This window comes from Myotis lucifugus, unplaced genomic scaffold, assembly GCF_000147115.1.
Source record: "Myotis lucifugus unplaced genomic scaffold, Myoluc2.0 scaffold_167, whole genome shotgun sequence".
In the NCBI taxonomy this organism is placed as follows: Eukaryota; Metazoa; Chordata; class Mammalia; order Chiroptera; family Vespertilionidae; genus Myotis; species Myotis lucifugus.
The window spans coordinates 2,062,416-2,074,527 of NW_005871215.1; the positions used below are offsets into that span (position 1 = coordinate 2,062,416).

Here is a 12,112-nt window from a genome sequence, read left to right on the forward strand (position 1 = left end):
ATGATTCCTCCCACCAAAATCTGTTGCTCTTATAGTTTGGACTGGCTGTGCCGCTTCTTTCTCTACTCTTTTAGTTCTTTCTTCTTTCTTTTTTTTTTCTAAGAGAGAAGGAAAGGGAGAGAGAGAGATAGAAACATCAATATGAGAGGGAGACATCAATTGACTGCCTCCTGCACACCCCTACTGGGGCTCAATTCTGCAACCTGGGTATTGTACTTCAGCCAGGAATTGAACCAGAAACCTTTTGGTGCATCGGATAATGCCCAACCAACTGAGCCTCACTGGGCAGGGCTCCTTTCTCTACTCTTAATCCCCATCCTTCTCATTTCCCCCAAAATAAAGAACAAGAATGGAAGTCAGATTCTTGGGTTTCTCAGAAATTTGCTTAATACAAATTATTTCTTAAAATCTTTGAGCCTAAAAACAGTTATAATAGAGAAAATGTACATGTTGAGATGTAGTGAATGGCTCTACACCAAGCAATAATGGAAACAAATGGTATGGGTCATCTGGAAGTGGATCTCATTTGAACTTTGGGATTTCAGACATGACTTTTCTTTGACAGCACCAGTGATTTATCTTCCTCATTGAAGTTAAGCACCAGAGACTTTAGTGCTTACCTGATACAGTGGTTTTCAAACTTTCTCTGGTGGAACCCTAGAAGCAGAGTGACACTCCTAGGGACAGAGGCAGGGCATGGAAAGGTATAACCATCACAGTTCTGGGCCCTCGTCCCCTCTGTCAGTCAGAGCCACTGTAGTTCTTTCAGTTTGGTATATTGGAGGTGCTGGTACAATTTTGCTAGGTAAGAAGGTTTCCTTTTGAAAATCACTAGTCTAAGACAGCCATCTCATTTTCAAACTAAGATGTTGAGGATATGCCTTGGTCAGGTGGCTCAGTTAGTTAGATCATCGTCTCATACACCAAAAGGTTGTGGGTTTGGTTCCTGGTCAGGGCATATACCCAGGTTTTGGGTTCAATCCCAAGTTGGTGCGAGTATGGGAGACAACTGATCACTATTCTCTCTCACATAGATGTTTCCCTCTCTCCCTTTCTCTCTCTCAAAATCAATAAGAAACATATCCTCAGGTGAGAATTAAAAAAGAAAGAAAGAAATTGAGGCCATAACTTTGGGGGGAGTGGGGGAAGGTCAGCCATTCTTTTTCTAGCCACAAACATTTTTTTGATATTTTAGTTTTCCAAGTACAGTTTACATACAATATTGAATTAGTTTCAGGTGTACAACATAGTGATTAGACATTTATATACCTTAAAAAGTGATCATCCTGATAAGTCTCGTACCCATCTGTCACCACACATAGTCTGTTCTCTGTATCTATTAGTCTATTTCTGTATTGTTTGTTTGTTTATATTGTTATTTAGATTTCACATAAAAGTGAAATCATATGGTATTTGTCTTTTGCTGTCTGACTTATTTCACTTAGTATAGTAATACCCTCTAGACCCATTCATGTTGTCTCAAATGACAGGATTTCATTTCTTTTTATGTCTGAGTAATATTCCATGTATATATGTACCACATCTTCTTTATCCATTTGTCTCTTGATGGACACTTAGGTTGCTTCCATATCTTGGCTATCCTATATAATAAAGAGGTAATATGTAAATTGACTGTCATGCCCTCACACAAGATGGCCACTCCCATGTGGTCTTAAGATGGCCACACAAGATGGCCAGCATGGGAGGGCAGTTGTGGGCAACCAGGCCAGCAGGGGAGGGCAGTTAAGGGCAACAAGGCCAGCAGGGGAGGGCAGTTAGGGGCAACCAGGCCAGCAGGGGAGGGCAGTTGGGAGCGACTGGGTGGGCAGGGGAGGGCAGTTGGGGGCAATCAGGCTGGCAGGGGAATAGTTAGACGTCAATCAGGCTTGTAGGGGAGTGGTTAGGGGGTGATCAGGCTGGCAGGCAGAAGCAGTTAGGGGTAATCAGGCAGATAGGCAGGTGAGTGGTTGGGAGCCAGCAGTCCTGGATTGTGAGAGGGATGTCCCTGTGGGATTGGGCCTAAACTGGCAGTCGGACATCCCCCAAGGGGTCCCAGATTGGAGAGGGTGCAGGCTGGGCTGAGGGACACCCCTCCCCCAGTGCTGAATTTCATGCACCAGGCCTCTAGTTATAAATAATGCTTAATGAACATTGGGGTGCATATATTCTTTTGAGTTAGTGTTTTGAATTAGTGTTATGTACCTGAAGCTGAAACATTAGGGTCATAAGGAAGTTCCATTTTTAATTTTTTACAGACCCTCCATACTGTTTTCCACAGTGGCTGCACCAGTCTGCATTCTCACCAACAGTGCACAGGGGTTTCCTTTTCTTCACATCCTCACCAATGCTTGTTGTTTATTGATTTATTGATGATTGCCATTCTGACAGGTGTGAGGTGATAGCTCATTGTGGTTTTAATTTGCATTTCCTTGATAATTAGTGACATTGAGGATCTTTGCTTTTGTGTATTGGCCATCTGTGTTTCCTCTTTGGAGAAATGTCTATTCAGGTCCTCTGCCCATTTTTTTAACTGGATTGTTTGTGGTTTTTTTGGTGTGAGGTTGTATAAGTTCCTTATAATTTTTGGATATTGACCCCTTTTCAGATGTATCATTAGCTAATATCTTCTCCCATCCAGTAGTTTGTCTTTTTCTTTTGTTGATGGTTTCCTTTACTGTATACAAACGTTTTATTTTTATGTAGTCCCATTTGTTTATTTTTTCTTTTGTTTCCCTTGCCCAAGGAGACATATCCAAAAAAAAAATATTGCTAAGAGTAATGTCAAAGAGTTTATTTTCTATGTTTTCTTCTGGGATTTTTATATTTCAGTCTTACATTTAAGTCTTCAATCCATTTTGAGTTTATTCTTATAAGAAAATGATTTTCATTCTTTTGCATGTATCTCTATCCAGTTTTCTCAACACCATTTATTGAAGAGACTGCCTTTACCCCATTGTATATTCTTATTTCTTTGTCATAGATTAATTGACAATATAGATGTGGATTTATTTCTGGGCTTTCTATTTTGTTCCATTGCTCTGTGTCTGTTTTTGTGCCTGTACCATGCTGTGTTGATTACTGTAACCTGTAGTATAATTTGAAATTAGATAGCATGATACTTCCAACTATGTTCTTCTTTCCCAAGATTGTTTTGGCTATGGAGGGTCTTTTGTGGTTCTATGTAAATTTTAGGATTATTTGTTCTAGTTCAGTGAAAAATGTCATTGGTATTTTTATAGTGATTACATTAAATCAGTAGCTTGCTTTAGGTAGTATGGACATTTTAACAATGTTAGCTCTTTCTGTTCATAAGCATGGTATATGCTTCCATTTATTTGTATCTTCTTTCATTTCTTTCTTCATTATCTCATAATTTTCTGACTATAGGTCTTTTACCTTCCTGGTTAAATTTATTCCTAGGTATTTTATTGTATTTGATGCAATTATAAATGGGATTGTTTTCTTAATTTCTACTTCTGATCATTCATTATTTGTGTATAAAAATGAATCATTTTTGAATATTAATCTTGTATCCTGCTATTTTACTGAATTTTTTTATTAGTTTTAATAGGTTTTTCTGGGTATAATCTTTAGAGTTCTCTAGGTATGGTATCATATCATCTTTAAATAATGACAACTTAACTTCTTCCTTTACAATTTGTATGCCTTTTATTTCTTTCTCTTGTCTGATTGCTGTGGCTAGGACTTCTAATACTATGTTGCATAAAAGTGGTGAAAATAGACAATCTTGTCTTGTTTCTGATCTTAAAGAGAAAGGTTTTGGCTTTTTATCATTGAGTATGATGTTATCTGTGAGTTTATCATATATATCCCAGCCACAAACATTTAATTGTCCCTAAATATCTATATTTTGATATATACTAGAGCTGGATAGAGGAATTTTAAATAGTCTGGGATTAATAGGGATAAATGGAGTCAAATTCATGGAACTTCCCTCTCTGCCATCATTAGGAAGGTGTAGTTACTAAGTCTCCTGTTTAGCACAGAGAGCCTGTGACTTAGCAGGAGAAGTAGAAGATCAGGTTGACTTTGGTGCTGATGGTAGAGGTGAAGAAATATTAGAGGGAATCATCACAGCTTGAAGCATAAGTTCAGTCATTCTTCAGAAAAACTATGCCATGTGCTGTTCCTTATGGGGTAGGGCTGAAAGCATTGTCAGCATGGGCCCATCAGGAGGCCCCATGGAGCCCCGGTGCCTCTATGGGCTCAGAAGCCAAGCTGAGATGGCAGTTCTTTATGTGGTTAATTCAGAATTATCTGTGTGTGGATGGGCCTTTTTATACAATTTGTAGTTTGAGTTCTCCTTTTTTAAAATTAGCAAAAGATATAGCTAAACTCTCAATGACTATCCCAAACCTAGATGAACATCAGGATCACCTGTGGAGCTATCAAACAAAACAGATGTCAGGGCCTTCTCTCCCAGACAGAATGACTCAGGGCCTGGAAATGTAAAAATAAATAGATAACACCTTCCCAAGTGACTCTCAGCCATCATGGTTCCCAGCCTGACAAGTGTTTCTCCAACTCTAATAGGCCTAGAAGTGTCCTGGGCATCTTGTTAAGATGCGGAATCTGACTCAGCAGGTCTGGGCTGGGCCTGAGATGCTGCATTTCTAACACGTGGTCAGAGGAGGTTGATGCTGCTGGTCTAGGGACCACACTTTGAGAAGCAAGCCTTTAAATCTTATTCAAAGATGTTCATGCCCTTCAATGAGAATTTTCTGAGCTTCTCCCACATGTCCAGCACCCACGAGGCACTCCTGAGGACTCAGTATGAGGCACCCAGCTGGGTGGCCCTGGGTTTTGAGAGCAAGTGCAGAAGGCTGTGTCAGATGGCAGACAGCGTGGTGAAGGTGTGGCGCAGTGGCATCATAAATGTGATAATTCTCAAGATTCTTGAAAAGCTAACTCATTCTGCCGTGGCAACCAGCAATCAGAGGTGTCAGGCGATAGATTAAAACTTGACACCTAATTTGATTGGAGAGGAACTGAAGATAACAAGTACTTTATATTTGTGAAGCACCTTATTTTTCCATGGAGCTCCAAGCATGCTGCCTACTCCCTCACCTGGGGAAGGGAGGGTGGAGGGGAGCTTTAATAACAGGCTGCAGGTTCTAAAGCCGTATTATTAAGTGAATGCTGGCCAGCTGTTCTCCATGCCCCTTCCTCCCACAACCTGAAAAGCAGCACAAGAATAAAGGGCTAAAATTGCCCCAGATTATACATAGCAAAGACTTACTCGTGGCAGAGGTTCTGTGGTTGGAACAGACTCTCAGGGGAGGTATGGGGCTCCCTGAAAAGGAAGGTCTTACCATCCCAGCTCAGCCATTTCTGGCCATGAAACTGTGGCCAGTCACACAATGAAGGAAGGAATCAGAGTCTCTGAAAGGTCCCTCCTGGCCCCCACATTCTACAAAGTATGACACTAGACTCTCTGGGGGCCACAGGATGGGTCAGAAGTGTTTGTGCATCAGAGGGACCCTAGAGAATCCTTCCAGCCCAGAGGGAACCAAAACCCTTTGGCTCAGAGAAGCACCTTGCTTTATGAGGTGGGAGCATCCTGTCCTGTGACTATTCTTCTTCCTCCTCACCCTCCCTCATCCTCCCCACCTGGACAGCTTAACCCTGCCCGCAGGCCTTCTGCAGAAGAGCCCCAAGCCGGGCCCAGACACACTCTGTTCTGTGCTGATACTCCTGCCCTTTTACATTTCCTACACACCTTATAGGAAATCAAAGCGGTTAGTCATTCCTGCCAACTCAGCATTCCCAACCCTCCCTACCTCCTTCTCATCTCTGCTGCTGGGACTGGCTTAACCAGTCCAATCTGAACAAGAAACTGGTTGAGCTGTAAGGGCCCCACATTTAGACCATGGGACACACCAGACATCTGAAGGCTTGGGGCCCGTATCCGACAGAGAAAATAGCATTTGGAATGAGCTTGAGTGGGCTGGTTTTTCCCCAAACCCAGATTTTTGGTCCTAGTGTCTGCATGTTGAACTTTTACTTTAGATCTTTTTGTCATTCCAGAGCACTATATTGTTAGATCTATAAGTCAAGGAAATGGAATATGACTGGTATCATTAAGCCTTTGAGCTGGGAAAAAAGGGGAAATTAATCCAATGCAGCCTCTTGTTATAGAGATGAGAAATCCTGAGATCCAGAGAGGAAGTGACTTGTCCAAAGGCACTCCGGCCTGTGAGACAGCACAGCCAGAACTAAAATCTAGGGCTTTGCCCCTGCGTTATACTTCTTTCTCATCACATGGCCCATGGTTGAAATCTGCTTCTGAGAAAGAGGTGTTCATTTCTTTTTCAGTCCTGCCAGCTCTGGTCTCAAAGCAGAACCATTAGTTCTTCAGCAGAAAGGGGTCAGGCCCACTTCCTTCTCCTTTTGTGGACTGTTGGCTAATTCTCATTCTGTGATCTTTGTCATTGGTGACAATGTGCAACACAGAGCAAAAAATAGCAGATTTGTTCCCCACATTCCAAGCTAAGCTTGAAGTGCTGGCAGTTTAAACGAACTACACAAATAAATCTTGTTTTGACTCATAGTCAAGGGGGTGGATAAATATGGAAACCCCCAAGATATAATTTTACAGTCATTTTTTTCTTAGCATAACTGCAAGCTTTAATGTGCTGAGAAATTTTTGTTCTGGCTCCAGAGAGATAGCAGCACCCTCCCAGTTAAGAGCAAATAGATGTACACACACACACACACACACACACACACACACACACACACACACTACAACCAACCAAACCCAACAGCTGCACATTCGGAGCTAAATGTCAGTCCGCTGCTTCAAATTGACAGCCTTGTTATTTAAAATCAGAGATGCATAATCTTTTGAATTCCAACTAGTCTGTCTTCCAACAAGCACAAGTTCACAGAAAGGCAACTAAAGTGATTGGAGGTGTAGAGAGGCTTTTGTATCTAAGTCAGAAGAGGGAAACCAGCTCTAGAGGCCTATTTCACAGCTCAGAGCAGAGAGGAGCGATTGGGGCGGGCCCCACAGGACAGCAGAGCCAGGTCTCCTACAGAGATTGTGTGCACGGCTAAGGAGCTTCAGTTCCTTCCGTCTGACCTGGCATGCCTATGGGACTTCACCAACATCTGTAGAAACATCTGCAGAGGTTGGGGGCCATAGATTTGTTCTCCAGAAGAGGTGAGCTTTGGACTTCATCAGGTGGATAATTATGAGCATCTTTGTGGCAAGCGATATATAGGCTGAAAACCTAGTTATGTGTACAAAAAGGGTGGAGTTTAGTCAGAGGTTAAAGTGAGAAAGGACCATGAGACACCTACCCCAGCCCCAGCCCCTCCTCGTGGGTGGCCCTGTGTCAGAGACTGACTTGGGGCTGGAGTGACGTCCACTGGCTGCCCACGGTAGCACACTCTCCAGTGTTATGTGTGGTCTCACTTATTTTTGCCACATCTTTGGAGAGAAACCAAATTCTCCTTTATCAGTGGCAGGCCAGGGCCCCTGAGGGGGAGTGAGTTGTGCAGAATGTCTGTGTAACAGGGACAATGCAAAGAGCAGAAGGCACGGCTCCAGATGGGGAACTTTTGCCCCTTCTAAGCTCTTCTATGTTTATATCCAGGAATTTCTTTTAAAAAGAAGACTGTCCCTTCTTTTCCCAAGGGGGACACTGCTGTGTGTGGTGCACAGGGCTCAGATGTCAGGCTTAGGACTGTTTCCTGCCTCATCAGATCCCCTCCTTCAGTACCCAGCATGCCCTTTAAAAGGGAGGAAACTGAGGCCACCATTCATACCAGATTGGGTAGGACTCCTGCCCTGGGATTTCAAGTCTGATGCTCATATTTTCAGAGTTTCCATGACAAGAAATCCCACAAGCCTTAGTCATTCCTCACACATAACTCTACAGATATCTCTCCTGTGCTCCAAGCAGCAAGCCCTTTGGCCCATCTCCTGCCTTCCTCCTCTTTTCTTCCTTTTCTGTATAAAACTCTTTGCCCAGGTTTCTGCGGCACAGCACAGTCAGAGAATGGGGACATTCCCATTAGCGACACAGCATTCTTTATATGCCATAAGTGGGGTTTTCACTTGCAAATTATTAAATGCAGTCCACTTAACACATCCACTACAGTGCACATAATTGAATCTATTTTGATGGGTCAGACGACAATGTAAGATCTTGTGCCTTTGCGTCACCATTACCAACATTATTTACCATCTTACCATGGATATGTGGACACTGCTTTTAGAGAGTTCTAGTTAATGAGACACTAAATAGCAGAGAGTTTGTTGGAAATCAGAATTTAGAGGAAAACATTAGAGAATTGTGGGCCCATATACTAAAGGGCCCTCATAACTCAGTGACTTTGATGTTGAATGTTCTCTTGGACTCTCTGAGCCTCAAAATTCTCATTGAATAAATTTTTTCCTGACTGAACAGCAATAAAATTGAATGTATAGTTTAAGGAATCATTGAGGCTTAATTTCAAATGTAATTGCATTTAAACTTAAAATAGTTGTACCTATTGGATGGGCTTTGGACATTTATTTGGAATGGCAATGTAAAATAGCTGAATTATTGGCAAAACTATAACTGTTAGCTTCTTTTCCCACAGCCCCCTCTCTTTAGTACATTTAGCTACAATGAATAACTATTCTCTACCAAATTATGATCAAAAGCCCCTAATTAAATATCTCACAAGTAAAAATAACAACCTGCTTAAATGTGAACATTACTCTATGTCCTTACTAAATGGCTGTGTGGCCTGGGCCCTTTGCCCTCAGGAGAGGGACAGACGGTGCACCCACTTCACAAGGAGGATGCTGAGGCACAGGGAGTCTGGGTGCACAGGCCCCTGCTGGTTTGCCGCAGCCGCAGGAGGAGTAAATAGGGTTGACCCCTTGAATAATCCTGTCACTTCTGGCCCAAGAGGTGCTATGGCCACACAGTTCTTCCCACGCAGGGCTTCCTTCAGACCCAGAGTACCCAATGACAAGGCTCTGCAGGCCCACGTGGTGACCTCCATGAGACACACAACAGTCATTTTCCCAGCACTGTGGACCCAATAGCATGAATCAGATTTGGACCCAACCCTCAGAGAGCTTACGTGCCCAATATGAAATGCCTGGAGATGCCACTTCTAACCCAGCAACCCCTAGAACAGCCCCAAACCACATTGCATTAATTCCTTTGGTTCATTCTTGTTAAGACTAAGTCGGGTCATGTAGGAATGGCCTCAGGGGGGTGTGAGCCCTGGAGAAGGAAACATAGTTCAAATGTGCCCTCATCCTGATACCCACTCCCAGCACATCCAGGGGGTCCGTGTGTTCTGTCCAGCATCCAAGGAGAGTGGCAAGGGGGAGGTCACTGCACTGACAGGGACTGGGGGTACCCAGAGGCACCCAGAGGGGGGCCTCGGGCACCTGGCAGAAGCCTTGTAAGCAGAGGCTGCCACAGAAGGTGGGTCTCAACTGTCAGGATGCCTCTGTTGTCACCTGGCCTATTGCAGCAGGAGGGCATTCGCAGCCGGATGTGTCTTTCCATCCAGCTTCCCAAGCCTGCCCCCTGGTTCTCCTTATGGATGCTTCTCTGAGTGGGGATGTCTGTTCCGCAGGAAGCTGTCGGGGACCGTATTCCTGTACTTCTGCTGGGCAATAAAATCGACAACGAGAAAGAGCGGGAAGTTCCCCGGGGCCTTGGAGAACAGCTGGCCAAGGTAAGAGCAGGCATTCCCATCTCTATGGACAGGGTGGCACCCAAGGCAGTTGGGCATGTGCCCCAGAGCCTTGGGGGGAGCCTTCCCTGGAAGCCCGCTGGGAAGGAAGCGAGTGGGCAAGATAGGCGTCCAGCTCCTGTGCATGTGGAACTTTCCATGGGAGCCTCAGATTGTAAGTGGGAGTTGGCCAGGGATGACTAAGGTGTGGGGAATTTTCCCAAATTCTTTCCCTCAGAAGTCAGAATTAGAAATTCTTAGATAGTGAGAAGTTGGTTATTTTAGTCCCTATCTGATGCTCGAATCCCATCATCTGTGTTTCCACTTGACCGCCTCCCGGGATGGAACACTCACGCCAAGGCTGGTCCTTCTTTGGACAGCTCTGTGGAGAGTGCATCCTGTCTGTCAGATTGAGCCTCAAAGCTGTGAACTCGAGACAAACGCAGGGCACACACTGGATGGCCTGCCGTCAAACAAGCAGCGGCCCGCTTGCCCAGGCCCAGAACCAACAAGGCTGGACGGAAATCAGGCAGCAAAACACACCGTGCTCTCCCGGGGCTGCTCCAGCCCTCAGCGTAGTTTTCGGGGCACCATGTGTCCGGAAAGATGGGGGTGCTGTTCGGCCAAGGATTCATCATTTTAGTGTGCTCGAGCTAAACAGAGGCTCGTGGCTTAGAGGCTGGGAAAACGGGCACAGATGGTAAGATCCAAGGAAAAAGAAGGAAGAAGGGCCCGGTATGTGTTCCTATGGAGGGTCACCAAGCAGCTACATCCACAAGCCCACATCCTCAATTCCAAAATCCAAAAAGCTTTGAAAAGAAAGAGCGGTTTTGACTTCATCTGGCAGAAGAATCTGACCAGAACTGACATGCAGCTATTTATGGTCTCTGTGTGTGTGCCACACTCTAAATGAATATTCAAATGTTTCACTGAAGAAATATTAATATGCTTGGTTACAGGATGCTGTCCAGACCCACTGAGGGTACTATTTGATATCGTGTATACATGCATTATCTTTCTGAAACTCAAAATTTCTGGATTCTAAAATACAACTGGATCCAAGGATTTTGATTAAGGAACTGCAAGACCTATATTTTTATCGTCCCGTTTTCTTTTTCTTTCTTTTCTTTTCTTTTTTTTTTTTTTTTGTCAGTGAAACAAAAACAGGCTCAGAGAAATTAAGTGATTTATTCAAAGTATCACACAGGTTCTCAGTGGTGGGGTCTGTACTTGAGGCTGGAAGACAAACTGTGTCTTCCAATTTCAGGCCCAGTGCACATCCCCCACCTCCCCATGAAACCTTCGTTCTTCACAGACTGGCCAGGAGTCAGGGTCTGACTGAGGCGGGAGGGGCAGGGGTGAAGAGGGTGGAGGACAGAGCTGGGTCCGTGGGGTGTGCAGCAGGAAAGCTGAATTGGAAACAAGCATTTGCAGAGCCTCTTGATCTGCAGCCACAAAAGAAGTGTCCTCACTCCACTGCCTGCATCCCCACAGGACATCAGCCTCCAGGGCTCAGTGCCATTAGCACTGTCATGAGGAAGCAGGACAGCTATAAATGGGAGTGATAAATAGAAAAATGATGAGCCTTGGCCAAGGCCCCACTGTGCTGTGTGTGCAGCCCAGCCTCTGCCTGGTGAAGGGATGGACAGCTGTCCATGCACCAGGGCTCACAGCCACGCTGGAGTGCTAATTAACTGTGTGAAGGAGGATTCCTATGGGAGCCCTCAGTGACATCTGCCCCTAGGCCATGGCATGCCTGTGTCCTGGGAAAGGTATGCTGCTGGGAGCCCTGCCATTAACTCAAGACAGGGCTGGAGCAGGCAGGCCACTTATACCTTCTCTAGCCTCAGTCTTCCTGACCATGAAGTGGGAAGAAGGTTGCCCATCCTGGCCTCTGAGTCTTTGCCTGTCTGCATCACAGGCTGGTGTGAAAAGGAAATGAGTACACGCTCTACCAGAGAGTAATTAGAGGGAGTGTGAAGCACTAAGGCAGCTTATGCTTTTGTTGCTTCACAGTTGTTACAACTCACCTGGGAAATGGTAACGGAACTTCCCTGAGAAGACAGAAATCAACCTCTTAGAGAATGGCGAGGGCTGGAGGAATTAAAGGGGACTTGGAGAGGAAGCAGGGTTGTGGGTAGGTGCAGACAGGTGCTCTCCCCTACCCCACAGTTCCCTCCAGCTCCCCTCCTTTTATCCCCTCTGTTTTATGATTCTAGGAGAACAATCTGATCTTCTATGAATGCAGTGCCTATTCTGGTCACAACACCAAAGAGTCCCTGCTCCATTTGGCCAGGTAGAGGACAGCTCCGCGGATGGGATGGGATGGGATGGGATGATGTGACTGCTTTGCGGGTCTGACAGGGACCACTGCATTCACCACCACCACCCACGCCCCCAC

The 12,112-nt window shown here is 44.9% G+C and overlaps 1 protein-coding gene across 1 annotated transcript in view; it reads left to right on the forward strand.

The window, feature by feature from the left end:
- Nucleotides 1-12,112, forward strand: part of CRACR2A (calcium release activated channel regulator 2A) — a 133,069-nt gene that overhangs the window by 118,780 nt on the left and 2,177 nt on the right. The window contains 2 exon segments of the mRNA XM_023759955.1: nucleotides 9,613-9,714; nucleotides 11,931-12,007. Of these exon segments, the coding sequence (XP_023615723.1) occupies nucleotides 9,613-9,714; nucleotides 11,931-12,007 (179 nt within the window).